The following is a 27,258-nucleotide window of genomic DNA, read 5'->3' on the forward strand; positions in this document are numbered from 1 at the left end:
CCAGCCAGCCCGGCAGGTCCAGCGGGGCAGCGGTGTGGCTGCGGTGCCAAGTGCCAGAGCCAGGGCTCCCTGCAGGGCCACAGCTTTGGGGGCGGGGGGGGGCAGCCCTTTGAAGCATCCTTCGAGGGTCCCTGGTGAACAGCAGCTGTGCAAACAGCAGCAGCCCGGAGGAGCAAAGCTGCTGCCTGACTCACAGCCCCCTCCCCACCCCCTCACCCCCCTCAGCCCCAGCGTTCAGTTCAGGCCGGGGTGACACCGCCACCATCCCTCCGCCTAAGCAGCGCAAGCTCCACGCCTCAGAGGGACCCCGGAGCCCATCCTCAGCTCTAGGGGGGAGGGTTGGTGACATCCCCGAGGCGTAGGGCGAGGTGTCCACAGCTCTTGGGTTGGCTGCTGGAGCTGCCGGGCGTTTGGGGGGCAGCTGTGGGGCACTGCCCCCCTGCGAGCCGAGGCGCAGCTCTTGGGCTGGAGCCGTGGGCCGGCAGCAAGAGGGTGTGGGGCTGCCCCCGGGGCCAAAGTCATCAGGAAAGTAAGGGGGAGAAGGAGAAACAAGAGCTTGTTGGGTCTGGCAGGGCGACAAATCCTTCCTGCGGTGCCACCGAGAGAGAGGGAGCGAGGGGCTGAGGTTTTGTCTCCCCCCCCCTAACCCCGGGGCTGGGGGGAGGAGGCCGGGCGCTGCGCCGGGGGAGGATGGGGGACACCCTGGGGACAAGGCGGTCCCCGCCAGCCGCCCGGAGAGCTCATCCCTGGCCGCGCCGCCGAGGCCAGCGCTTGACCCTTGCGCCGGTTCGGGGGTGGCTGGAGCGGGGGAGCTGGGAACCAGCCCAAACAAAGGCTCCGTGGCCCTCGGCGGGCGGGCGGGGAGCGGCCGGGGCTGGGGGGAGGTGGAGGTGGGTCGGGGGTGGAGGTGGGGGGGACACGGCTTAGGTGTGCCCTCAGCACTCCAGGAGGAGGGGAGGAAGGTGTGTGTGTGGGGGGTGTCCTAAGCTGCTCCCTCCCTCCAAGCCCAGATAAAAAGCTCCTTGGAGGCACAGCTGGGTGTTGAAAGCTTCCCCCCCCAGCTGTGGGAGTACAGCCGAGGAGATAGAGCACCCTTGGCCGGCAGCTCCAAAGCCTTCCCCGGGAGCAGCGCAGGTTGCTTTGTGCCTCCGGGCTACCTCTCGCCACCCTCTCTGCAGCCCTGCGGAGGGAGGAAGGGGACGGCCATGGCAGCCAACGGCTCCGGGGGGCTGCGGGACGCTCCTCCGGACGCCGATGACCTCGGCGCCGACTGGTACATCTACGAAGCCGCGGAGCCAGCCGTGCCGCAGGACGAGTAAGTGTCCCAGCCCCGCTGCCGCCTGCCCCCCGGCCCGCCCCGGGCAGCTGCCAGCCTCCTGCCTGCTCCCTCTCCTTGCTGCAGAGCCAGGATTGATTGGGGGGTGGGGGGGGTGGGAGCTGGGGGGTAGGGGGCTAGGCTTGGGCTGGCCTCCTCCAAGTGCTTCACTTCTTGAGGGTGCTTCTGGCAGGAGCATCTCTGCTAGTTGCGCTTCGGTGATTGCTCAGAAGTTCTTCCCCCTGCGGGGGGATGGAGCAAAGCTCACAAGTGAGGAGGCTGAGGTTGGCTGTGAGGAGGAAGTTGTTGCCCCAGGAGGGTGGTGAGAGCCTGGCACAGGCTGCCCAGGGAGGTGGTGGAAGCCTCCTGCCTGGAGGTGTTGGCAGCCAGGCTGGAGGTGGCTGTGAGCAACCTGCTGTGGTGTGAGGTGTCCCTGCCCGTGGCAGGGGGCTTGGAGCTGGCTGAGTCCTGGGGGTCCCTTCCTGCCCTGACAGCTCTGTGGTTGCCCTAAAAGCCAGGGGAAGGGCCTGGTGCTAACCTGCTGCCTGCCCCCTCAAAGCCTTGGCAGGCCCAGGGAAGGTTGCTCTAGCTCCAAGCTTCAGGGTCTGGAAACACCCTGGGGATGCCACCTTGCCAGTGGTTCAGCTGCCTTAGCCTCCTCCCTCCCCACTTCCCCCCAGTGCCCTCAGCTCTCTGTGGCTTTTGGCTAGGAGTGAAGAGAGCTGGCAGCACCCCAGCAGGGAGGCAGGGCTGGGATGCTCAGCCAAGCCCCTGCATGGCATGCTGACCCTCATCAGCTTTTTCCTACCTGGGCTCACAGGGTTTTCTCCCTTCCCTCCCCAGGGGTCTGGACCAGTAGGTCTCACAGAACCCCAGCCTGCAGGGGGTTGGAAGGGACCTCTGGGGATCATCTTCTTCCCCCCCTGCCAGAGCAGGGCACCCACAGCAGCCTGCCCAGGATCACAAGGGCCAGGGGGGTTGGAAGCTCTGCACACCAGGAGGCTCCACAACCTCTCTGGGCAGCCTGCTGCAGGGTTCAGCAGCCTCACACCCAACAAGCTTCTCCTCCTGCTCAGATGGAGCCTCCTGGGCTCCAGTTTGTGCCCACTGCCCCTTGGCCTGGCCCTGGGCACCAGTGAGAAGGGTCTGGCCCCAGCCTCTTGCCCCCTGCCCTGCAGCTCTCACTGAGCATTGCTCAGCTCCCCTCTGGGGCTGCTCTGCTCCAGGCTCTCAGCCCCAGGGCTCTCAGCCTGTGCTGCTCCCAGAGCTGCTCCAGGCCCCTCAGCAGCTTTGCAGCCTCCCCTGGACTCTCTCCAGCAGTTCCCTGTCCCTCCTGAGCTGGGGAGCCCAGAGCTGGCCCCAGTTCTTCAGATGTGTCCTCACTAGGGCAGAGTAGAGAGGGAGCAGAACCTCCCTGGACCTGCTGGCCACACTCTTCCTCCAGCACCCCAGGGGCCCATTGGCCTTCCTGGCCCTGAGTGCCCACTGGGGACTCCTGGGGACTCCTTGTCCCCTCTCCCAGCACTCCCAGCTCCTTCTCCAGGGAGCTGCCTTGCAGCAGGGACCCCCTTCCCTGTCCTGCTGCAGGGGGGAAGGTGCCAGCTCCCCTCCCCCCGCACTGGTCTGCTCCTTGACCAAAGCACACTTGCAAGAGCAGAGCTGTGTTTGCCCCAGGGCCAGGACCCCCAGGGCCCAGCCTTGCAGCCAGGGCTTCATTCCCTCCTGGCTGCAAGCCCTTCCCGAGGAGAGGAGGAGGAGGAGGAGGAGCAGGGAGGGATACTGAGGCATGGAGCATGAAGACAACTCACCCACGGTGCAGCCACTGGGCTGGGCAGCCCAGGGCCCATCTCTCAGCACCTATTGTCCCTCTGTTGACTTAGCCCTCTGGGGGTGGCTTTTACATCACTCAGCTGGCTGCAACCTAACCCTCAGGACCAGCAGGAGGAGATTCCCAGCAGCCTGAAGGGTTCCTCCCCAGCCCTTAAGCTTCTCCATTGCAAAAGAGCCTTTGAAATCCCCTTGCCCAGCCCAGCTGCCTCCACCACAGTCCCTCTGCATGATCCACACCTTGCTAGCAACCCTCAGGCTGCCTTCTGGCTGTCCCCCTTGGCAAGCAAGCCATGGGCAGGGGGGTGGTGGAGGCAACCCCCTGGGCTCTGCCCAGCTGACAGCTCCTGGGTGCTATGAATTCAGATGCTGAGGCCCTGGGGGGGTCCAGAATGGCTCTAGGTGAGCCCTGAGCTCCCAGGGGTCTGGATTGAGATGCTGAGGCCCTGGGGAGGTCCAGAATGGCTCTAGGTGAGCCCTGAGCTCCCAGGGGTCTGGATTGAGATGCTGAGGCCCTGGGGAGGTCCAGAATGGCTCTAGGTGAGCCCTGAGCTCCCAGGGTTCTGGATTGAAATGCTGAAGCCCTGGGAAGGTCCAGAATGGCTCTAGGTGAGCCCTGAGCTCCCAGGGGTCTGGATTGAGATGCTGAAGCCCTGGGGGGGGGGGGGTCCAGAATGGCTCTAGGTGAGCCCTGAGCTCCCAGGGTTCTGGATTGAAATGCTGAAGCCCTGGGAAGGTCCAGAATGGCTCTAGGTGAGCCCTGAGCTCCCAGGGGTCTGGATTGAGATGCTGAAGCCCTGGGAAGGTCCAGAATGGCTCTAGGTGAGCCCTGAGTCCTCAGGCTTGTGGGTGGGTGCCCCAGATTTCCAGAGCCTGGATATTTTGGGAGGGGGGCATCAGGAATTTTCTGCTCTGTCCAAGGCCAGACCCTGGCAGAGGACAAAAGAGAGGAGGGAGAAAAGGCAGGAGTCAAAGCTGTGCTCCTGGCTGGGGGTCCTCTGAAGCCCTCCCTGGCACTTTGGTGACTGTGGAGTTCATGCAGGGTCTCCTTCTGCAGGCTGTGGGGCTCAGGGGTTCCCTCCCTGCAGGCTGTGGGGCTCAGGGGTTCCCTTCCTGCAGGCTGTGGGGCTCAGGGGCTGCCTCCCTGCAGGCTGTGGGGCTCAGGGGCTCCCTCCCTGCAGGCTGTGGGGCTCAGGGGCTGCCTCCCTGCAGGCTGTGGGGCTCAGGGGCTCCCTCCCTGCAGGCTGTGGGGCTCAGGGGTTCCCTCCCTGCAGGCTGTGGGGCTCAGGGGCTCCCTCCCTGCAGGCTGTGGGGCTCAGGGGTTCCCTCCCTGCAGGCTGTGGGGCTCAGGGGTTCCCTCCCTGCAGGCTGTGGGGCTCAGGGGCTGCCTCCCTGCAGGCTGTGGGGCTCAGGGGTTCCCTCCCTGCAGGCTGTGGGGCTCAGGGGTTCCCTCCCTGCAGGCTATGGGGCTCAGGGGCTCCATCCCTGCAGGCTGTGGGGCTCAGGGGCTCCATCCCTGCAGGCTGTGGGGCTCAGGGGTTCCCTCCCTGCAGGCTGTGGGGCTCAGGGGCTGCCTCCCTGCAGGCTGTGGGGCTCAGGGGCTGCCTCCCTGCAGGCTGTGGGGCTCAGGGGCTGCATCCCTGCAGGCTGTGGGGCTCAGGAGTTCCCTCCCTGCAGGCTGTGGGGCTCAGGGGTTCCCTCCCTGCAGGCTATGGGGCTCAGGGGTTCCCTCCCTGCAGGCTATGGGGCTCAGGGGCTCCATCCCTGCAGGCTGTGGGGCTCAGGGGCTCCATCCCTGCAGGCTGTGGGGCTCAGGGGCTGCCTCCCTGCAGGCTGTGGGGCTCAGGGGTTCCCTTCCTGCAGGCTGTGGGGCTCAGGGGCTGCATCCCTGCAGGCTGTGGGGCTCAGGGGCTCCCTCCCTGCAGGCTATGGGGCTCAGGGGCTGCCTCCCTGCAGGCTGTGGGGCTCAGGGGCTCCCTCCCTGCAGGCTGTGGGGCTCAGGGGCTCCCTCCCTGCAGGCTGTGGTGCTCAGGGGCTCCATCCCTGCAGGCTGTGGGGCTCAGGGGCTCCCTCCCTGCAGGCTGTGGGGCTCAGGGGCTCCCTCCCTGCAGGCTGTGGGGCTCAGGGGCTGCCTCCCTGCAGGCTGTGGGGCTCAGGGGCTGGCTCCCTGCAGGCTGTGGGGCTCAGGGGCTCCCTCCCTGCAGGCTATGGGGCTCAGGGGCTGCCTCCCTGCAGGCTGTGGGGCTCAGGGGCTCCCTCCCTGCAGGCTGTGGGGCTCAGGGGCTGCATCCCTGCAGGCTGTGGGGCTCAGGGGCTCCATCCCTGCAGGCTGTGGGGCTCAGGGGCTCCCTCCCTGCAGGCTGTGGGGCTCAGGGGCTCCCTCCCTGCAGGCTGTGGGGCTCCTGCAAATTCCAGGTCTGGGGTGGGGGGGTCGCTGCTCAGGGCAGAGCTTTGCTGCCTGCTGCTGGGGTCCCCTGGCTGGGCACAGCAGCTCCTGGCCTTGGGCAGAGGAGCAGAGCCCCAGCTGAGCTGAGATTAAGGGCTGTGATGGGAGGCCAGGGGGTAAACAGCCAAAGCAAAGCCTGGGCTGCTGCTCTGCTGGCCTTGGGCTGCCCAGGGGACGTGGCTCCGGGGCCCTGGGCAGCTGCCAGCTCTGCCAGCCCCCCCTGGCTCTGGGGGCTGGTCCTTCTTCCAGGGGAAGGGCTCTGAGGTGCCCCTCAAGGGGCATTTAGTGAGTGTGGGGGGTTCAGGCAGCCAGGCCAACGCTGCTCTGCCTGCTGCCCACCTCGGGAAGGCAGGGCCAGGATGGGCACAGGGTGGAGAGGGGCTTCAGCCCTCCCTGCTGACCTCCTTGGCACCCTGCAACCTGCAGGGAAGTTCCCCCAGCCCCTGCAGGGATCAGCCTGGGGGGGGGCACTCCCAAGAGGTCATCTCAGGATGGTGACTTCACCCTTGGCTCTCAGCACCTGGGTGAAGCCTCTGCTGCCACCCTGCAGCTGGGCACCCCCAGCAGCTCTGCTTTGCCCTTTAGGGGTGGGGGGAGGCGGGGGGGGGGTGGTCCCAGCCACAACTGTGCTTGCTTTGTCTTTCTTTCCCCCCCTCTTTCCAGCATGTTCCCCGGTGCCATCCCAGCCTGTGAGCCCACCATCTCCCCCAGGCTCTACCACCTCTGCATGGCCCCTGTCTCTGTGAGTACCAAGCCCCCCCCCACCCGGGGCTGGGGCCACCTCACCCCCCCCCCCCCAAGGAGCAGGTTTGGGGTCCCTTCAGCTCTGCTCCTGGCCCCCTCCCCCCGGAGCACAGCCATCCACCACAGCCTGCTGGAGCTGGAGCAAGGCTTAGCTGGGATGCTCCAGCCAAGGCCTGGCTCATCTCCAGGCTTTGTTCCACACCAGCAAGCGGGGGGGGGGAGGCTTTGGATCCAGTCCTTCCCTTCCCCCCCCCTCCCTCCCTCCCCAGCCTGGTCCCCTCCAGAGCCCAGTGCTGAGCCCTGCCTGTGCCTGCTCCCAGCGTCGCCGGGATGGGGAGGGGGGGAGGGAGGTGATGGAGCCTCCCACCCCGCAGCAGCACAGCTGAGACCCTTCCTCCTCCCCCCAGCCCCTCTCCCCACCCCCCCTCACTGCTCCCCTGTTGGCTTTCTGGCAGCTGGCCGTGCTCCTGGGGCTGTCCCTGCTGGTGAAGCGCCGGCGACTCCGCCGCAGCTGCTGGAAGGGAGTCCCAGGGCTGCTCAGGTACCCTTGCAGCCCACCCCCCCACCCCCCCCACCCCTCCCAGGGGGTGCCTCTCCCCCCAGAGAGCCAGGGCAGGGCACCCCAGGGTGCTTGCTCTCAGGCTCCCTCTCCCCTCCTGCTCTTGCAGCCCAGCCAACTTCTTGGAGGAGGAAGGCAACCGGGGGCTGGTGGCTGCAGTGTTCGGCGTCCTCTTCTCCTCCCTCTGCCTCCTGGTCCTGGATGAGGACCCCCTGCCCTTCATCACCCACTCCTCCCCCAGCACCCGGGGTAAGGAGAGCCCCTGACTGGCACCCCTGGGCACCAGGCTGCTCCCCAGCCAGGAGCTAGGGGGGGGGGGTGCCGGCCGCCCGCTCGGCACAGGCTCTTGCAGGGGGGCTGGGGAGGGACTGCTGAGGGTTGTCAGGGAGGGCTGGGGAGACCTCTGAGGGGTGGCAGGAGTCAGGCCTGGGGCAGGGAGGCAGCAATGGGCACTGGCAGCCCAGAAGGCCAAGGGCAGCTGAGCTGCCCTTGGCCTTCTGGGCTGCCAGTGCCCATTGCCAGAGGTGGAGGGAGAGGCTCCTGCCCCCTCTGCTCTGGGGTGCCAGGGAGGGATAGGACTTGGGGGGGAGGGATTCAGATTGGCTGTGAGGAAGTAATTGCTGCCCAGGAGGGTGGTGAGAGCCTGGCACAGGCTGCCCAGGGAGGTGGTGGCAGCCTGGAAGGTGGCTGTGAGCAACCTGCTGCGGTGCGAGGTGTCCCTGCCCGTGGCTGGGGGGCTTGGAGCTGGCTGAGCCCTGAGCTCCCCTTCCAGCCCTGATGGTTCTAGTGAGCCTGCCCACACTGAGGGCTCTGCTTTCTGCTGCTCCTTCCTCTCCCCTGCCCCCCCATCTCCATCTCCCTCCCTCCAGAGTACTGGAAGATCCTGGCCCTGCTCTACTACCCTGCCTTCTACTACCCCCTGGCCGCCTGCGCCACCCTCCGCCACCGGCTCAGCTACCTCCTGGGCTGCCTCCTCTCCTGGGGCCACTGCCTGGTCCACATCTGGCAGAAGGTGGACTGCCCCCAGTCCCCCAAGGTAGGAGTCCCACTGCCTGAGAAGGAGTAGGGGCAGCTGGCACTGCCCAGGCTGGCAAGTGGGCTTTCACCTCACCTCCTTGCGGTGGCCTCGGGGGTCACCCAAGCACCCCCAGGGCTGGGGTGGTGGGCTCTGACCCAAGCCCCCCAGGCTGGGGTGGTGGCCTCTGACCCAAGCCCCCCATGCTGGGGTGGTGGGCTCTGGGGGGACCCAAGCCCCCCATGCTGGGGTGGTGGGCTCTGACCCAAGCCCCCATGCTGGGGTGGTGGGCTCTGGAGTGACCCAAGCCCCCCATGCTGGGGGTGGTGGGCTCTGACCCAAGCCCCCCAGGCTGGGGTGGTGGGCTCTGACCCAAGCCCCCCAGGCTGGGGTGGTGGCCTCTGACCCAAGCCCCCAGGCTGGGGTGGTGGCCTCTGACCCAAGCCCCCCAGGCTGGGGTGGTGGGCTCTGACCCAAGCCCCCCAGGCTGGGGTGGTGGCCTCTGACCCAAGCCCCCCAGGCTGGGGTGGTGGGCTCTGACCCAAGCCCCCCAGGCTGGGATTGTGGCCTCTAGGGTGACCCAAGCCCCCAGGCTGGGGTGGTGGCCTCTAGGGTGACCCAAGCCCCCAGGCTGGGGTGGTGGCCTGTGGGGTGACCCAAGCCCCCCAGGCTGGGGTGGTGGCCTCTGACCCAAGCCCCTCAGGCTGGGGTGGTGGCCTCTGACCCAAGCCCCCCAGGCTGGGGTGGTGGCCTCTGGGGTGACCCAAGCCCCCCAGGCTGGGGTGGTGGCCTCTGACCCAAGCCCCCAGGCTGGGGTGGTGGCCTGTGGGGGGACCCAAGACCCCCATGCTGGGGTGGTGGCCTCTGACCCAAGCCCCCCAGGCTGGGGTGGTGGCCTCTGACCCAAGCCCCCCAGGCTGGGGTGGTGGCCTCTGACCCAAGCCCCCCATGCTGGGGTGGTGGGCTCTGACCCAGGCCCCCAGGCTGGGGTGGTGGCCTCTGACCCAGGCCCCCAGGCTGGGGTGGTGGGCTCTGACCCAGGCCCCCAGGCTGGGGTGGTGGCCTCTGACCCAGGCCCCCAGGCTGGGGTGGTGGCCTCTGACCCAGGCCCCCAGGCTGGGGTGGTGGGCTCTGACCCAAGCCCCCCAGGCTGGGGTGGTGGGCTCTGGGGGGACCCAAGCCCCCCAGGCTGGGGTGGTGGCCTCTAGGGTGACCCAAGCCCCCAGGCTGGGGTGGTGGCCTCTGGGGGGACACAAGCCCCCCAGGCTGGGGTGGTGGGCTCTGACCCAAGCCCCCAGGCTGGGGTGGTGGCCTCTGACCCAAGCCCCCCATGCTGGGGTGGTGGCCTCTGACCCAAGCCCCCAGGCTGGGGTGGTGGCCTGTGGGGGGACCCAAGCCCCCCAGTCTGGGGTGGTGGGCTCTGACCCAAGCCCCCCAGGGCTGGGGTGGTGGGCTCTGACCCAAGCCCCCCAGGCTGGGGTGGTGGGCTCTGACCCAAGCCCCCAGGCTGGGGTGGTGGGCTCTGACCCAAGCCCCCAGGCTGGGGTGGTGGCCTGTGGGGTGACCCAAGCCCCCCAGGCTGGGGTGGTGGCCTGTGGGGTGACCCAAGCCCCCCAGGCTGGGGTGGTGGGCTCTGACCCAAGCCCCCAGGCTGGGGTGGTGGGCTCTGGGGGGACCCAAGCCCCCCAGGCTGGGGTGGTGGGCTCTGGGGGGACATCCTCTGCTTCTCCCCAGATATACAGGTACTACTCCACCCTCTCTTCCATCCCCATCATCATCTGCCTCCTGCTTTTAAGCCTTTGGTATCCAGCCCTGCTCCTCAGGAGCTTCACCAGGCAGGAGGATGCCTTGGATCAGGAGGTGAGGAAGGTCTGCAGGGGGAACCTGCATGCTCTGGGAGGTGGGGGGGGAAGCTTTCCTGCCTTGCAGCCCCCCTCAGCCTGCCCTGGGCACTGGGCTGAGCTGAGCTTCCCCCAGGGCCTTCCCTTTGCTCCAGCAGCAGGCAGGAGCTGCCTCCCTCCAGCCCTGCCTGGGCAGGGGTCAGGGCTCTGTGCCTCTCACTGCAGGAGGAAGAGGGAGGTTGAAAGAAAGAGCCCCAAAAATCCCTCTTTGGAGTAAACTCCTTAGGACAAGAGGCTTAAGGCATCAATGGCTCCCATTCAGGGCAGGACTGGGGTGGCCTTGTTTGCCCAGCAGGCTGGGTGAGCCCCCCAGCCCCTTTGGGAAAGGCTTTGCTGGGAGGAGAGGAGGTGAGGGGAAGAACTACATCCACCCAAAAAGTGTGGCCTGGAGTGACCTCAAAGGCAGCTGCTGGCAGGAGACTGAACACAGCCAAGGGCAGAGCTCTGCACCTTGGCCACAGCAACCCCAGGCAGGGCTGCAGGCTGGGGACAGAGTGGCTGAGAGCAGCCAGGCAGAGAGGGAGCTGGGGGAGAGCAGCTGAAGAGGAGGCAGCAGTGTGCCCAGGGGGCCAAGAAGGCCAAGGGCATCCTGGCCTGCAGCAGGCAGAGTGTGGCCAGCAGCAGCAGGGAGGTCATTGTGCCCTGGGCTCAGCACTGCTTAGGCCACCCCTGGAGTCCTGTGTCCAGCTCTGGGCTCCTCAGTTTCAGAAGGCCATTGAGAGACTTGAAGGTGTCCAGAGAAGGGCAAGGAGGCTGGGGAGGGGTCTGGAGCACAGCCCTGGCAGGAGAGGCTGAGGGAGCTGGGCTTGCTTAGCCTGCAGAAGAGGAGGCTCAGGGGAGACCTTCTTGCTCTCTGCAACTCCCTGCAGGGAGCTTGGAGCCAGCTGGGGCTTGGGCTCTGCTGCCAGGCAGGCAAGCAGCCCCAGAACAAGAGGACACAGTCTGCAGCTGTGCCAGGGGAGGTTGAGGCTGGAGGGGAGGAGAAAGTTCTTGGCAGCCAGAGGAATTGGCCCTTGGGCTGTGCTGCCCAGGGAGGTGGTGGAGTCCCCATGGCTGGAGGTGTTGCAGAGGGGCTTGGATGTGGCCCTTGGAGCCAGGGTTGAGTTGATCAGATGGTGCTGGGGGAGAGGTTGGACTGGATGATCTTGAAGGTCTTTTCCAACCTGGTTCATTCCATTCCATTCCATTCCATTCCATTCCATTCCATTCCATTCCATTCCAGTCTCCTGCTGTGGCTGTCTTGGGGCTGCTTTGTTGCCAGGGACAAGGAAGATTCATTTCCACCTCGGTGGTGCTGGGAGCTTTGCTGCCAGCCCTGCTCCAAAGTGTCATCCAAGGCAGGGCTGGGAGCCCAGCACCCACAGCCCCCTGTAGGGGGGCACTAGGGTGGCCAGGGGAGAGCAGGGCAAGGTCTCCCTCCAAGAAGGCCATTGGGATGCTGGAGGGGGGGGCAGAGAAGGGCAAGGAAGCTGGGGAAGGGGCTGGGGAGCAGGGCTGGGCAGGAGCAGCTGAAGGAGCTGGGGGAGCAGCAGAGGAGGCTGAGGGGAGACCTTCCTTGCCCTCTGCAGCTCCCTGGGAGGAGGTTTGGAGTGCAGGTGGGGGCTGGGCTCCCCTCCAGGCAGAACAAGAGGCAGTCACAGACTCAGCCAGGTTGGAAGAGACCTCTGGGATCACCAAGCCCAGGTGCTGGCCTCAGAGCTTTAGTGCTGGGGCAGTAGGGAACATCTCCTGGCTGCCCGGGGGGGGGGAGGGGGAGGTGGTGATGGAGACCCCCAGCCCCCCAGAGCTGTGCAGATGTGGTGCCTGGGGATGTGACCCACTGCTGTCTTGGGCAGTGCTGGGGGAACCCTCTGGACTCCCTGCCCTTGGAGGTCCTTTTCCAGCCCAAACAAAGGACTCTGTGGCCCTGGGGCTGCTGGGCTGGACACAGAGGCTCTGCTGAGAGCCCTCTCCTCACCCCCTCAACCACCTCCCCGTGCCCAAACCACCTCAGCCTGGCCCTGGGCAGCTCAGTGACAGGATCCCAGGGTTCCAGGCTGGAAGAGCCCTGCCCCAGAGGGGCTCTGGTTCAGCCTCTCAGGTACTGATGGTTGCTGCTTGCCTGCAGGCTGCAGGGGGAGGCTACTACCAGAGGTACCTCAAGGCTCTCCTGGCCAAACGCCTACAGAAGGCCAGGTAAGGATTTGCCAGCAGAAGGTCAGCCCTGGGGCAGCAGGGGGAGCAGAGGGAGCTCTGCTCCCCAGGGCCAAGCTCTTCACCACCTTCCTCCACCCCCAGCTCCACCAAGATGGAAGAGAACCTCCTGGCCAGGCTGCAGGCCTACCTGGGCTCCTACATCTACACCCCTGAGGAAGGTAGGCTGGGGGCTGGGGGCTCTTGGCTGGGGGAGCAGCTTGGCAGCCAGGCTGCTGCCTCCCTCCCTCCCTGGGCCAGCAAGTGCCCTGCTTGGCTCCAGCCCTCAAGCATCTCTGCCCTGGCAGCAGCTGCAGCTCCCCCCCACAGCTGCCACCGCTCAGCGCTGCCCAGGGAGGTGCAGCCTGGGCTGGGGAGATGGAGCCTGGGCTGGGGGGATGGAGCCTGGGCTGGGGAGGTGCAGCCTGGGCTGGGGGGATGGAGCCTGGGCTGAGGAGATGGAGCCTGGGCTGGGGAGATGGAGCCTGGGCTGAGGAGATGGAGCCTGGGCTGGGGAGATGGAGCCTGGGCTGAGGAGATGGAGCCTGGGCTGGGGAGATGGAGCCTGGGCTGAGGAGATGGAGCCTGGGCTGGGGAGATGGAGCCTGGGCTGAGGGATGGAGCCTGGGCTGGGGAGATGGAGCCTGGGCTGGGGAGGTGGAGCCTGGGCTGGGGGGATGGAGCCTGGGCTGGGGGGATGGAGCCTGGGCTGGGGAGGTGGAGCCTGGGTTGGGGAGGTGGAGCCTGGGCTGGGGAGATGGAGCCTGGGCTGAGGGATGGAGCCTGGGCTGGGGAGATGGAGCCTGGGCTGGGGGGATGGAGCCTGGGTTGGGGAGGTGCAGCCTGGGCTGGGGAGGTGGAGCCTGGGCTGGGGAGATGGAGCCTGGGCTGGGGAGGTGGAGCCTGGGCTGGGGACATGGAGCCTGGGCTGGGGACATGGAGCCTGGGCTGAGGGATGGAGCCTGGGCTGGGGAGATGCAGCCTGGGCTGAGGGATGGAGCTGGGGCTGGGGATGGAGCCTGGGCTGGGGGGATGGAGCCTGGGCTGGGGGGCTGGAGCCTGGGCTGGGGAGATGGAGCTTGGGCTGGGAAGGTGGAGCCTGGGCTGGGGGGATGGAGCCTGGGCTGAGGGATGGAGCCTGGGCTGGGGAGATGGAGCCTGGGCTGGGGAGGTGGAGCCTGGGCTGGGGGGATGGAGCCTGGGCTGGGGAGGTGGAGCCTGGGCTGGGGGGATGGAGCCTGGGCTGGGGGGATGGAGCCTGGGCTGAGGGATGGAGCCTGGGCTGGGGGGATGGAGCCTGGGCTGGGGACATGGAGCCTGGGCTGAGGGATGGAGCCTGGGCTGGGGAGATGCAGCCTGGGCTGAGGGATGGAGCTGGGGCTGGGGATGCAGCCTGGGCTGGGGGGATGCAGCCTGGGCTGGGGGGATGCAGCCTGGGCTGAGGGATGGAGCCTGGGCTGGGGAGATGGAGCCTGAGCTGGGGAGGTGCAGCTGGGGCTGGAGCCTGGGCTGGGGAGATGGAGCCTGGGCTGGGGAGGTGGAGCCTGGGCTGGGCTGAGGCCTGCAGGGGGCCAGGGCAATGCCCCTCGGGAGCTCCCCCGCAGTGCCGGCAGGGTGGGGTCTGGGAGTGGCCCCTGGGCGTCAGCCCTGCCAAGGCTGCCCGGGGCGGGGCTGCCCGGGGCGGGGCTGCCCGGGGCGGGGCTGCCCGGGGCGGGGCTGCCCGGGGCGGGGCTGCCCGGGGCGGGGGCTGGGCTGTCGGGGGTTGGGCTGTCGGGGGTTGGGCTCTCCGGGGCCGGGCTGTCGGGGGTTGGGCTCTCCGGGGCCGGGCTGTCGGGGGCTGGGCTCTCCGGGGCCGGGCTGCCGGGGGCTGGGCTCTCCGGGGCCGGGTTGTCGGGGGCTGGGCTCTCCGGGGCCGGGCTGCCGGGGGCTGGGCTCTCCGGGGCCGGGCTGCCGGGGGCTGGGCTCTCCGGGGCCGGGCTGCCGGGGGCTGGGCTCTCCGGGGCCGGGCTGCCGGGGGCTGGGCTCTCCGGGGCCGGGCTGTCGGGAGCTGGGCTGCCGGGGGCTGGGCTGCCCGGGGGGGATTGGAGGCTCTGCCGAGGAGGAGGCTCCCTCAGCCCTGGGCAGCCAGCGCCGGAGCCTCCTGGTGCCCTGTGCCCACGGGAGAGGCCGGGGGGGGCGTGCCAGGGGCTGGCACCCCCAGGGCTGCGTCTCCCCAGGCAGCTGGGCTGCGGTGCTCTGGGTGCCCAAAGCTCCCCTGGCTGTGGGAGAGGAGGAAGAGGAAGGAGCTGCAGGCAGCCAGGGGAGAGAGCTCTGCCACCCGGGCAGGGCTTGCCCGGGGCCAGCCCCATGAGCGCTGTCCCAGCAGGGCCTCCGGGCTGCCTGCAGGGCTGGGGGGGACCTGCAGCCCTCCCCCTGCCTCCCCCCCACCTCCCCAGCCCCTCCCCACCCGCAGCAGCTCCCAACTCTGCCGTGCAGGCTTCCAGATCCCCCTGAAGCTGCTGCTCTCCCTGACCACCGCTCTGATCGCTGTCTACCAGGTGAGGCTGAGGCTCAAACCCCAACCACAGCTCCCTCCCGACCCTCCCGGCCCCAGGAGCGCAGCTCACAGGGTGTGAGGGGCTGGAAGGGACCTCTGGAGATCATCAGCTCCAACCCCTGTGCCAGAGCAGGGGCAGAGACTCCAGCACAGCTCACACAGGGCAGAGCAGGAGGCTCCACAGCCTCCCTGGGCAGCCTGCTCCAGGGCTCTGGGAGCCTCACAGGGCAGAAGTTCCTCCTCACAGCAGGCACAGAACCACAGAGCTGTCAGGGCTGGAAGGGAGCTCAGGGCCCTCCCAAGCAGGGGACTCTGGCTGCCAGGGTCAGCCAGAAGGGCCTGGGGGGGAGGGAAGAGGCCTTGAGCCCCCTGCCCTAGGGGAAGGGGTCCTCCCCCCACACCCCAAGGCAAGGGGGCTGGAAGGAGATGACCTGCAGGGTCCCTTCCCAACCCATCCTGTGCTTCTGACACCACACTGCAGGGGACTCCCTCCCAAGCAGGGGGCCAAGGCAGAGCCTCCCCTTGACACCCTCAGATGCAGCAGGGATGTGGCCATGGGACCCCTTTGGGTCTTCCCAGCCCTCCCTGGGGGCTGGGGGAGCTCTCACCACATGGTCTGAATGACTCTGAGGAGGGGGCTGCTGGTGCCAGACTGGAGGGGGATGACCAAGAGGAAGGTGAATCCCACTGAGCAGACGAAGAAGATCACTTGCTGGATGAGGAGACCTGGGAAGGAGCCACAGGGAGAGAAGCCCTGGAGGGAGAGGCTGCAGGAAGTGGTCCTGAGTCTTCTTCCCCCCCCTCCAGCCCTGCTGCTCCCTTCCCTGCCTCCCCTGCTCCAAGCACAGTGCTCCCCCTGGGATTGACTGCAGGCTCAGCCTTGCTTCCCACTCCCCACATTGTCCCCCCCCAAGAGGAGACTTCACTGAGGGCCCTGCAGCTCTGATCAGAGCACCCCAGAATCCCCAGGGCTGGAAGGGAGCTCAGGGCTCAGCCAGCTCCAACCCCCCCCTGCCATGGGCAGGGACACCTCACACCACAGCAGGTTGCTCACAGCCACCTCCAGCCTGGCTGCAAACACCTCCAGGCAGGAGGCTTCCACCTCTGGATCCTCTCCCTCCACCTCTGGCAATGGGCACTGGCAGCCCAGAAGGCCAAGGGCAGCTGAGCTGCCCTTGGCCTTCTGGGCTGCCAGTGCCCATTGCTGCCTCCCTGGCCCAGCCCTGATTCCTGCCCCCTTCAGAGGTCTCCCAGACCCCTATCCCTCCCTGACACCCTTGCAGCCCCCTGCAGCTCCTGGAAGGCCACCAGAAGGTCTCCTGGGAGCCTTCTCCTCTCCAGCCTGCACAACCACCCCCTCGGCCGAGCTGCAGCCCCCCCCAGCCCTGCGCCTCCAGGGCTCAGCTGAGCCTCAGGGGGCTTTAAAGCTGAGGTGCTGGGGAGCCAGAGCTGAGCTGGCAGCGCTCCCCCAGGTGGCCCTGCTGCTGCTGGTGGCTGTCATCCCCAGCCTGCAGATCGTGAGGGCAGGGATGACCAAGGACATCGTGGTGCTGCTGGTGCAGTTCGGCCTGGTGCCCTCAGCCAGCCCTGCCGTGCCCAGCGACATGGAGAGGGAGCTCAGCACCGTCAGGCACTACCTGTGGGCGCTGGAAGGTGAGTGCCCAGCCAGCTCCTGCCCCCCAGCAGGGCAGGACTCCTGCCCTGGCTCAGGAGGAGTGTGGCCAGCAGGAGCAGGGAGCTCATCCTGCCCTGGGCTCAGCGCCTGGAGCCCTGTGTCCAGCTCTGGGCTCCTCAGTTTCAGAAGGCCACTGAGAGACTTGAAGGTGTCCAGAGAAGGGCAAGGAGGCTGGGGAGGGGTCTGGAGCACAGCCCTGGCAGGAGAGGCTGAGGGAGCTGGGCTTGCTTAGCCTGCAGAAGAGGAGGCTCAGGGGAGACCTTCTTGCTCTCTGCAACTCCCTGCAGGGAGCTTGGAGCCAGCTGGGGCTTGGGCTCTTCTGCCAGGCAGGCAAGCAGCCCCAGAACAAGAGGACACAGTCTGCAGCTGTGCCAGGGGAGGTTGAGGCTGGAGGGGAGGAGAAAGTTCTTGCCAGCCAGGGGAATTGGCCCTTGGGCTGTGCTGCCCAGGGAGGTGGTGGAGTCCCCATGGCTGGAGGTGTTGCAGAGGGGCTTGGATGTGGCCCTTGGAGCCATGGTTGAGCTGTCAGGAAGTGCTGGGTGCCAGCTTGGGCTTGCTGAGCTCTGAGGTCTCTTCCAACCTGGTTAATTCCATTCCATTCTATTCTTTTCCATTCTATTCTTTTCCATTCTATCCCATCCTACCCTATCCCATCCTACCCTATCCCATCCTACCCTATCCCATCCTACCCTATCCCATCCTATCCCATCCTATCCCACCCTATCCCATCCCACCCTATCCCATCCCACCCTATCCCATCCCACCCTATCCCATCCCATCCTATCCCATCCTACCCTAAGAGGTCCCAGAGACTCCATCCAGGTTGATAAAGACCCTCAGGAACACCAAGTCCAGTAGTGAGAGTGCAGAGTCTAGGGCCTGGGGAGAGGCTTTGGATGGAGCTGGGTTCCAGCTGCTGGAGGGAGAGCAGGGACAAAGTGGACCTACAATCATGGAATCACAGAATCAAGCAGGCTCTGAGCTGAGCCTGAGCTTGAGCTGCTGCAGATCTTAGCATCACAGAGCTGCCAGGGCTGGAAGGGAGCTCAGGGCTCAGCCAGCTCCAAGCCCCCTGCCATGGGCAGGGACACCTCACACCGCAGCAGGTTGCTCACAGCCACATCCAGGCAGGAGGCTTCCACCTCTGGATCCTCTCCCTCCGCCTCTGGCAATGGGCACTGGCAGCCCAGAAGGCCAAGGGCAGCTGAGCTGCCCTTGGCCTTCTGGGCTGCCAGTGCCCATTGCTGCCTCCCTGTCCCAGCCCTGATTCCTGCCCCCCTCAGAGGTCTCCCAGACCCCTATCCCTCTCTGACACCCTTGCAGCCCCCTGCAGCTCCTGGAAGGCCACCAGAAGGTCTCCTGGGAGCCTTCTCCTGTCCATCCCTACATCCCCCCCCACCCTCAGAGCTGCTTGCCAAGGAGATTCTCTTGCTGGGGGGTGGGGGTTGCTACCCCCAGCCCTCAGCTGCTCCTTGCTCCCCTCCCCCCCCTCCAGTGTGCTACATCTGCTCCCTGGTGCTGTGCTGCCTGCTCACCTGCGCCATGCTCCTGCGGACGCTGGTGATGCACAGGTAGGGATGGGGAGGAAGGAGGTGGAAGGGGGGGGGGATGTGGGGTCCTCCCCTGGATCAGGAGGGGGTGCAGCTGGCTCTCTTTCCCCTCCCCAGGACCAACCTGAGGGCCCTGTACCAAGGGGCTGTGCTGGATGTCTTCTCCACGGCCCACATCCTGCGGCCGTCCCGGCGAGCCGTCGCCTGCTGGCTGAGCTTCGCCGCCTTCCAGGCAGCCTTCACCTGCCTGGGTAAGGGAGGGCTGGGGGGAGCAGGAGGGGGGGGAGGCTGCACAGGGTGGTGGACCCCCTCCTTGCACCACCTAGCCTCTTTTCTCCCTTTTCCCCTCCTGGTTCACAGAGGTGGGGGGCAGCTGGGAGGCTTCTGTTGCTCTTTTTTCCCCCGGCCACAGCCTGCAGGAGCAAAGGGCTGCTGGGGAGGAGCAAAGAGAGCAAGGAGAGAGGGAGGGAGGGGAGGCCTTGGTGGGGGAGGAAGGGAAGATGTTGCCTGGGCTTGGATCCAGCCCAGATGTTTCCCTCTGAGAAGCTGTGGCAGCATCTTGGGCACAGGGCTGGGTGGCTCCGTGGGTCCTGCTCTGCCCAGCTGCTCCAACCTCCCCAGCCCAGCCTGGGGCTCCCAGACAGGGAGGGCTGCACCCCCCCCAACCATGGGTGCATGGAGAACCTCAGAGGGGGGTGAAACCTTCCTCCCACCGTGGTCTGGAGGCATTTGAAGGCCTCTCTTCCCCAATAGGAGGTGGTTCCAGGCAGTGGCTGCCGTGCTGTGCGTGCAAGCCCCAACCCCAGGGGCAGCCTGAGGTGTCCAAGCTTGGGGGGCATGGGTGATGGAAGGGGCAGGGAAAGGCCACCAGGGCTGCTGGAGACCACCCCTGGGGAAGGCAAACCTCATTTTCCAGGCAAATTGGAGAGGTCAGTGTGGAGGTAGGAGCTGGGCAGCAGCCCAGGAGCTCCTCCCAGCCGTTTGCCAGCTTGCCTTTGAGCACCCAGCACTTGGTACAGCCCCAGCAGGGCTGGCTGCACCCCACCGGGCTGCCAGGAACCCTCCTCCTGCTCAACAATCCTGGGCTTCAAGTCCTGGAAGCCAAGCGGGGAGGGGGAGCACAAGCTGGAGCAGGAGGAACCAGAGCTGCTGCTGCTCTGGAATCAGAGCCCCTTGCAAAGTGCTCCTGCAGCCCAGAGAGCCAAGCAGAGCCTGGGCTGCAGCAAGAGAAGTGTGGCCAGCAGAGCCAGGGAGGGGATTCTGCCCCTCTGCTCCACTCTGCTGAGACCACAGCTGGAGCTCTGGGGCCAGCTCTGGAGCCTCTGTGCCAGGAAGGCTCTGGAGGGGCTGGAAGGTGTCCAGAGCAGGGCCAGGAGGAGGAGCAGAGGGCTGGAGCTGCTCTGCTGTGAGCACAGCCTGAGGGAGTTGGGGTTGTGCAGGCTGGAGAGGAGAAGGCTCCCAGGAGACCTTCTGGTGGCCTTCCAGGAGCTGCAGGGGGCTGCAAGGGTGTCAGGGAGGGATAGGGGTCTGGGAGACCTCTGAAGGGGGCAGGAATCAGGGCTGGGCCAGGGAGGCAGCAATGGGCACTGGCAGCCCAGAAGGCCAAGGGCAGCTGAGCTGGCCAAGGGCTGCCAGTGCCCATTGCCAGAGGTGGAGGGAGAGGATCCAGAGGTGGAAGCCTCCTGCCTGGAGGTGTTTGCAGCCAGGCTGGAGGTGGCTGTGAGCAACCTGCTGTGGTGTGAGGTGTCCCTGCCCATGGCAGGGGGGGTTGGAGCTGGCTGAGCCCTGAGCTCCCTTCCAGCCCTGGGGATTCTGGGGTGCTCTGATCAGAGCTGCAGGGCCCTCAGTGAAGTCTCCTCCTGGGGGGGGACAATGTGGGGAGTGGGAAGCAAGGCTGAGCCTGCAGTCAAATCCCAGGGGGAGCACTGTGCTTGGAGCAGGGGAGGCAGGGAAGGGAGCAGCAGGGCTGGAGGTGGGGGAAGAAGACTCAGGACCACTTCCTGCAGCCTCTCCCTCCAGGGCTTCTCTCCCTGTGGCTCCTTCCCAGGTCTCCTCATCCAGCAAGTGATCTTCTTCGTCTGCTCAGTGGGATTCACCTTCCTCTTGGTCATCCCCCTCCAGTCTGGCACCAGCAGCCCCCTCCTCAGAGTCATTCAGACCATGTGGTGAGAGCTCCCCCAGCCCCCAGGGAGGGCTGGGAAGACCCAAAGGGGTCCCATGGCCACATCCCTGCTGCATCTGAGGGTGTCAAGGGGAGGCTCTGCCTTGGCCCCCTGCTTGGGAGGGAGTCCCCTGCAGGGTGGTGTCAGAAGCATAGGATGGGTTGGGAAGGGACCCTGCAGGTCATCTCCTTCCAGTCCCCCTGCCTTGGGGTGTGGGGGGAGGACCCCTTCCCCTAGGGCAGGGGGCTCAAGGCCTCTTCCCTCCCCCCCAGGCCCTTCTGGCTGACCCTGGCAGCTGCCCTCCTGCTGCAGCACCTGGCAGCTCACTACCAGTTCCTGGAGCAGCATCCCCTCAGGAAGGAGCTCACCAACAGGTATGGAGCAGGGGCAGCTCCTGCAGGGCAGCCTGGAGCCTCCCAGGGGCCCAGCACCGCCTCAGCTTTGTGCAGGACCCCCCAGGAGGGCTCTGGAGTGGCTTCCTGCCCCCAGAGGGGACCCTTCAGGACCACCCCCAGCCTTGATCTCAGTGGGGGGCGAGCTGTGAGAGCCACCCCCCCTCCCCCCTCCATCTGCAAGTCTCTGCTGGCCCCTCAGGATCAGCTGGAGCAGCAGGATGTGACCCCTCTGTGGTGCCCTGGGGCTGCCCACCCTCCACAGCCTCCCCTCCTGCAGGGTCTCCCTGCAGCCTCCTCCTGCTGCTGCGGCCCGGCTGGCCCTGGGGGTCCTGCTCTGCCCGTCCCAAGGCACTGCCCCCCATCCCCCCTCCCCCAGGGCCCCAGGAGGTCACTGCTGCCTCCCCTGGCCTCTGCTGCTCCCCCACCCCCACCCCCAGGCTGCTCTCTGAGCCCCCAGGGGCAGGGCAGAGCCCTGGAGCGTGCAGGGGGCCAGGCCCCGGGGCTGGCTGGGGGCCCCGTGCCAGCCCCTGCTGGGGAGCCTGGCAGCCCGCTGGGGGGGCAGCCATGGGGCTGGGGGCTGCTGGGGAGGGGGGGAGGGGAGGGGAGGGGAGGGAGGAGGCTGTTCTGGCTGCAGGTTTTGTGGCAGGGAAGGGCAGTTTATGTCCCTCCCTCCTCCTCCTCCTGCCTTATCCATCCCTCCCCTTATCCCTCCCTCCCTTATCCACTTATCCATCCCTCTCTCCCCTCATCCATCCCTCCCTCCCCCAACCCCTCATCCATCCCTCCCTCCCCCATCCCCTCATCCCTCCCTCCCCATCCCCTCATCCATCCCTCCCCTCATCCCTCCCTCCCCTCATCCCTCCCTCCATTTATCTCTCCCTCCCCATCCCCTTATCCATCCCTCCCTCCCCATCCCCTTATCCATCCCTCCCTCCATCCCCTTATCCCTCCCTCCCTTCCCTTTTCCCTTCCTCCCCCATCTCCTTATCCCTCCCTTCCCTTTTCCCTTCCTCCCCCATCTCCTTATCCCTCCCTCCCTCCCCTTATCCATCCCTCCCTCCCTTTATCCATCCCTCCCTCCCCTTATCCATCCCTCCCTCCCTTTATCCATCCCTCCCTCCCCTTGTCCCCCCCTCCCCTTATCCATCCCTCCCCCCTCCCCTTATCCCTCCCTTCCTCCCTCCCTTTATCCCTCCCTCCCTCCCTCCCCTTTTCCCTTCCTCACCCATCCCCTTATCCCTTCCTCCCTCCCTCCCTCCCCTCATCCCTCTCTCCCTCCCTCCCCTCATCCCTCTCTCCCTCCCTCCCCTCATCCCTCCCTCCCCTTTCCCTCCCGGCCCGGCAGGCGCGCTCTCTGCATCGCCTCCTTCCTGCTCTTCCCCACCAACGTGCTGCTGGGGGTGCTGGCCGGGCTCTGGAGGCTGATCCTCTCTGCCCTCTACAACGCTCTGCACTTCTGCCGGCTGGACCTCAGCCTGCTCAGCCGCGCCGCCGAGGCCTTCGACCCGGGTAGGGCAGGCCCGGCCCGGGGGCGGCCGGGGGGAGGGGGTGGGCGGTGCCCCTGGGGGCTCCCGGGGCTCCCTCCCTCCCCTGCAGCTGCCAGGATGGAGGCTGGCTTCCAAGCAGCTGCCCGCAGCAGCGGGCAAGGTGGGAGGACAGCCGGAGGGAGCAGCTCCTCCTGGGGCCTGCTTCTTTCTGCTTCGCCCTCCCTCCCTCCATCCCTCCCTCCATCCCTCCCTCCCTCCCTCTCTCCCCTTATCCATCCCTCCCCTTACCCACCCATCCCTCCACCCATCCCTATATCCCCTTATCCATCCATCCCTCCCCCCATCCCTCCCCCTCTCCCCTTATCCATCCCCCCCTCTCTCCCCCTTATCAATCCCTCCCTCTCTCCCCCTTATCCATCCCTCCCTCTCTCCCCTTATCCCTCCCTCCCTCTCTCCCCTTATCCCTCCCTCCCTCTCTCCCCTTATCCCTCCCTCCCTCTCTCCCCCTTATCCCTCCCTCCCTCCCTCCCCCTTATCCCTCCCTCCCTCCCTCCCCCTTATCCCTCCCTCCCTCCCTCCCCCTTATCCCTCCCTCCCTCCCTCTCTCCCCTTATCCCTCCCTCTCTCCCCTTATCCCTCCCTCTCTCCCCTTATCCCTCCCTCCCTCCCTCTCTCCCCTTATCCCTCCCTCCCTCCCTCTCCCCTTATCCCTCCCTCCCTCCCTCTCTCCCCTTATCCCTCCCTCCCTCTCTCCCCTTATCCCTCCCTCCCTCTCTCCCCTTATCCTCCCTCCCCTTACCCACCCATCCCTCCACCCATCCCTATATCCCCTTATCCATCCTTCCATCCCTCCACCCCCTTATCCGTCTCTCTCTCCCCTTATCCATCCCTCCCTCTCTCCCCTTATCCATCCCTCCCTCTCTCCCCTTATCCATCCCTCCCTCTCTCCCCTTATCCATCCCTCCACCCATCCCTATATCCCCTTATCCATCCTTCCATCCCTCCACCCCCTTATCCCTCCCTCCCTCCCTCCCTCCCTCTCTCCCCTTATCCATCCCTCCCCTTACCCACCCATCCCTATATCCCCTCCATCCCTCCCTCCATCCCTCCCTCCATCCCTCCCTCCATCCCTCCCGTTATCCATCCCTCCCCTTACCCATCCATCCCTATATCCCCTTATCCATCCCTCCCTCCCTCCATCCCTCCACTCCCTTATCCCTCCATCCCCTTATCCCCCTATCCCTCCATGCCCTTATCCCTCCATCCATCCCACCCTCCCTCCCTCCCCGCTCCCTGCTTCCCTGGGTTCTGGGAGCAGAGCCCAGCCCCAGGCCTGGCAGGGCCGAGCTGGAGCCTTCCCCTCCCGCTGCAGGGCAGGAGGGAGGAGGGGCCCCGGGCAGCCTGCCCCCTGCCCAGGCAGTGACTGTGGCTGTGCCCCTCAGGCTACCACTGCTACTGCCACTACCTGAAACTGGAGGTCAGCCAGTCCCACCCCGTGCTGAGAGCCTTCTGCCTGCTGCTGCTGCAGCCAGCCCGCCCGGGGGCGCCGGCAGGGCTCCAGCCCAGCCACGTGGAAGAAGGTGAGGCAGCCCCAGGCAAGAGGATGGAGTGGCCAGCAGCCTCGGGGGGGATGTCTGGGGGGTCCCCTCTGTGGGTTTGCCCCTCCTCTAGAGCTGCTTTTGGGGGTAAAGGGACGGGAGAGGGTTGTCCCCTTTTGCGCCACCTCAGCTTGGTAGGTGGTGATCAATATCCTGTTCAATATCTGGATTGATGGTCTGGAGGAGGGGATGGAGTCCAGCAGCAGGAGAGGTGCAGCTGACAGCAAGCTGGGGGCAGGAGTTGAGCTGTCAGAGGGCAGCAGAGCTCTGCAGAGGGACCTTGCCAGGCTGCACAGATGGGCAGAGGCCAAGGGCAGGAGATTGAACACAGCCAAGTGCCAGGGGCTGCACTTTGGCCACAGCAACCCCAGGCAGTGCTGCAGGCTGGGGACAGAGTGGCTGAGAGCAGCCAGGCAGAGAGGGAGCTGGGGGGAGTGGTGGATAGGGTAGGGTAGGGTAGGGTAGGATAGGATAGGATAGGATAGGATAGGATAGGATAGGATAGGATAGGATAGGATAGGATAGGATAGGATAGGATAGGATAGGATGGACCAGGTTGGAAAAGCCCTCAGAGCTCATCCAGTCCAACCTCTCCCCCAGCACCATCTGAGCAACTCAACCATGGCTCCAAGGGCCTCATCCAGGCTCTTCCTAAACACCTCCAGCCATGGGGACTCCACCACCTCCCTGGGCAGCACAGCCCAAGGGCCAATTCCTCTGGCTGGCAAGAACTTTCTCCTCCCCTCCAGCCTCAACCTCCCCTGCCACAGCTGCAGACTGTGTCCTCTTGTTCTGGGGCTGCTTGCCTGCCTGGCAGCAGAGCCCAAGCCCCAGCTGGCTCCAAGCTCCCTGCAGGGAGTTGCAGAGAGCAAGAAGGTCTCCCCTGAGCCTCCTCTTCTGCAGGCTAAGCAAGCCCAGCTCCCTCAGCCTCTCCTGCCAGGGCTGTGCTCCAGACCCCTCCCCAGCCTCCTTGCCCTTCTCTGGACACCTTCAAGTCTCTCAATGGCCTTCTGAAACTGAGGAGCCCAGAGCTGGACACAGGACTCCAGGGGTGGCCTAAGCAGTGCTGAGCCCAGGGCACAATGACCTCCCTGCTGCTGCTGGCCACACTCTGCCTGCTGCAGGCCAGGATGCCCTTGGCCTTCTTGGCCCCCTGGGCACACTGCTGGCTCCTGTTCAGCTGCTCTCCACCCCTCCCCCCAGCTCCCTCTCTGCCTGGCTGCTCTCAGCCACTCTGTCCCCAGCCTGCAGCACTGCCTGGGGTGGCTGTGGCCAAGGTGCAGCCCCTGGCCCTTGGATGCAGCTCAGCTGTACCAGGGGAGGTTCAGCTGGGACATTAGGAGCAGTTTCTTCCCCTCCCACAGTGCTGTCCAGCTCTGCCCCAGGCTGCCAGGGCAGGGGTGGAACCCCTGCACCCCCAACCCCTGGGGGGCTGTGCTGCTGTGTGGGGCACGGGTTGGGGTGGGAGGTGGTGGTGTTAGTGTCTGGCCTCGATGATGGCAGCTGGGGGGGTTGGAACTGGCTGCTCCTCGAGGTCCCTTCCAGCCCCTACAATGGTTCTGTGACCTCGAAGCTTTCTCCTTCCAGCCCTGGGGCTCCGCAGCTCTCACCCCGGGGCGCAGCCGGCAGCTGGGGCGGCCCCGGCCCGAGGGGGAGCTGGCGTGGGGCTGAAACCTTTCCCCTTGCCTTTTCCTCTGCTTCCAGGCATCCAGCTGCTGCAGGCCAAGAAGGCAGCAGGGAGCAGAGGCAGGTTCAAGCAGAGCAGAGCTCGCTGGGGCCTGGCCTACACCCTGCTCCACAACCCCTCGCTGAGCGCCTGCCGCAAGACCGCCCTGACCGACCCCACGGCCAACGGCGCCCAGCTCGGCCCCCCCAAGCCCTGACCCTCCTCCCCCTGACACCCCCCCCCCCCCCAAAGGCTCCCCCCCAGCTCTCTCTTGTCTTCCACACCCACTCCCAGCCCAGCCCTGACTTTCTTCCTGCCTTGGCAGGAGTCTTGAGAGCCTCTCCAGCCTCCGCTCCCTGCCCCGGCGGCCACCGGGGGCTGGCTCCTAGCTCTAGGTCCATGCTGAGCCTCTCCCAAGCTCCAGAGCTGAAGACAGGTCCCAAGTCTGACCTGGACATGGAAGGGTTAATGAGCCAAGCCTGCAGGTAGCTCAGCAGCCTCCTAGCAGTCACTCCAGCAGTCCTCAGCAGCTGTCTTCCCAAGGTGCAGCAAGGCAGGGGGGGAGGCCCCAGCGCCAGGGCAGCTGGGGGAGAGGAAGGGCAAGGAGGGAGAGGAAGGGCAAGGAGGGAGAGGAAGGGTAAGGAGGGAGAGGAAGGGTAAGGAGGGAGAGGAAGGGTAAGGAGGGAGAGGAAGGGTAAGGAGGGAGAGGAAGGGCAAGGAGGGAGAGGAAAGGCAAAGAGGGAGAGGAAGGGTGTGGGTGGAGAGGAAGGGTGTGGGTGGAGAGGAAGGGTAAGGAGGGAGAGGAAGGGTAAGGAGGGAGAGGAAGGGTAAGGAGGGAGAGGAAGGGTAAGGAGGGAGAGGAGGGGTAAGGAGGGAGAGGAGGGGTAAGGAGGGAGAGGAAGGGCAAGGAGGGAGAGGAAGGGTGTGGGTGGAGAGGAGGGGTAAGGAGGGAGAGGAAGGGTAAGGAGGGAGAGGAAGGGTAAGGAGGGAGAGGAAGGGTAAGGAGGGAGAGGAGGGGTAAGGAGGGAGAGGAAGGGTAAGGAGGGAGAGGAGGGGTAAGGAGGGAGAGGAGGGGTAAGGAGGGAGAGGAAGGGTAAGGAGGGAGAGGAAGGGTAAGGAGGGAGAGGAAGGGTAAGGAGGGAGAGGAAGGGTAAGGAGGGAGAGGAAGGGTAAGGAGGGAGAGGAAGGGTGTGGGTGGAGAGGAGGGGTAAGGAGGGAGAGGAAGGGTAAGGAGGGAGAGGAAGGGCGTGGGTGGAGAGGAAGGGCAAGGAGGGAGAGGAAGGATGTGGAGGGAGAGGAAATGTATCTGCCCTGCTCTGGTCTGAAGCCATTGCCCCTGGTCCTGTCCCTGCAGCCTTTGCACACAGTCTCTCTCCATCCCTCTTGCAGCCCCCCTCAGGTCCTGGCAGGCTGCTCTAAGGTCTCCCTGGAGCCTCCTGCTCTCCAGGCTGAGCATCCCCAGCTCCCTCAGCCTGGCCTCAGAGTAGAGCTGCTCCAGCCTCCCTTCCTCTGGACCCAGCTTCTGCTGCTCTGGGCTGTGGGGTTTCTGCTCCCCACACCTCTCATCCCCCTGGGGCCTTCTGCTGCCAGCCCTGTGTCTGGTTGGAAGGCAGCAGCTGCCCCCTGGCCCTCGAGGGAGCTGCTCTTGGCCCCACAGGGAGCAGTTCCCACCTCCCTGGGACGTGCCCAGCTGGGGAAGGTTAATAAACCACATACCTCATTCCTACCCCCAGGCTGTGCTTGGTCTCTTGGCCCTTCCCTGAGCTGCCTGGCCTGGCAAGAGGGACGTGGGGACCACCTCTGGGTGGTGGTTGGAGCTGACCTTGCTCCAGCCCCATGGAGCAGAGAGCCTGTGGCAGATCTGTTTGACCTGGAATGTGTTGGGAGCAGAGCTGTGACACCACCCAAAGCTTTGGGCCCTGACCCACAGCTCCCATCAAGGGTGGGAAGCAAACCAGGACATTCTGTGGCTAAAAAGCCCCAAGGGAAGGTGGTCAAGGGGGTCCTGGAACCCCTCTTTGCCATGATGTGTCCTGCCCAGCATCAGCCCAGCACTGCAGGCAGGGAAGTTACACTGCTGGCTCCTTCCTCTTCCACCTCAGCACCACCTCAGCCTTGCTAAAGCTTGGCCCCCTGCAGCCCACCCTGCACAGAGCAGTGCTGCTGGACCATGCCCTCCTAGAAATTAATCACAGAACTGTCAGGAGCTC

General features: G+C 66.1%; 2 protein-coding genes across 2 annotated transcripts in view; one reads left to right on the forward strand and one right to left on the reverse strand.

Moving 5' to 3' along the window:
- The window catches only part of CCDC33 (coiled-coil domain containing 33), a 101,401-nt gene extending 101,136 nt beyond the window's left edge, over nt 1-265 (reverse strand). The window contains exon 1 of the mRNA XM_054168789.1: nt 217-265. Coding sequence (XP_054024764.1) covers nt 217-265 — 49 coding nt within the window. The remainder of the gene's footprint in view (nt 1-216) is intronic.
- Nucleotides 266-1,205: 940 nt separating this feature from the next.
- STRA6 (signaling receptor and transporter of retinol STRA6) lies at nt 1,206-25,271 on the forward strand. The gene is made up of 17 exons (XM_054169073.1): nt 1,206-1,315; nt 6,252-6,330; nt 6,788-6,873; nt 7,001-7,140; nt 7,761-7,927; nt 9,641-9,766; nt 11,915-11,982; nt 12,085-12,161; nt 14,455-14,516; nt 15,988-16,168; nt 17,686-17,761; nt 17,858-17,991; nt 19,788-19,905; nt 20,175-20,276; nt 21,643-21,806; nt 23,227-23,364; nt 25,087-25,271. The coding sequence occupies exons 1-17, from the start codon at nt 1,206-1,208 to the stop codon at nt 25,263-25,265; spliced, it is 2,007 nt and encodes a 668-aa protein (XP_054025048.1). The 3' UTR covers nt 25,266-25,271.
- The last annotated feature ends 1,987 nt before the right edge of the window (nt 25,272-27,258 follow it).

The sequence above is a fragment of the Dryobates pubescens genome, chromosome 17 (assembly GCF_014839835.1).
Source record: "Dryobates pubescens isolate bDryPub1 chromosome 17, bDryPub1.pri, whole genome shotgun sequence".
Classification (NCBI taxonomy): Eukaryota; Metazoa; Chordata; class Aves; order Piciformes; family Picidae; genus Dryobates; species Dryobates pubescens.

What these genes read in the sequence shown, in the direction of transcription:
- STRA6 (XM_054169073.1), top strand. Translation starts at nt 1,206, where the DNA reads ATGGCAGCCAACGGCTCCGGGGGGCTGCGGGACGCTCCTCCGGACGCC. An exon ending in CTCTGATCGCTGTCTACCAG is followed by an intron (nt 14,517 to 15,987) that starts GTGAGGCTGAGG and finishes GCGCTCCCCCAG; the next exon opens with GTGGCCCTGCTGCTGCTGGT. An exon ending in CGCCGAGGCCTTCGACCCGG is followed by an intron (nt 21,807 to 23,226) that starts GTAGGGCAGGCC and finishes TGTGCCCCTCAG; the next exon opens with GCTACCACTGCTACTGCCAC.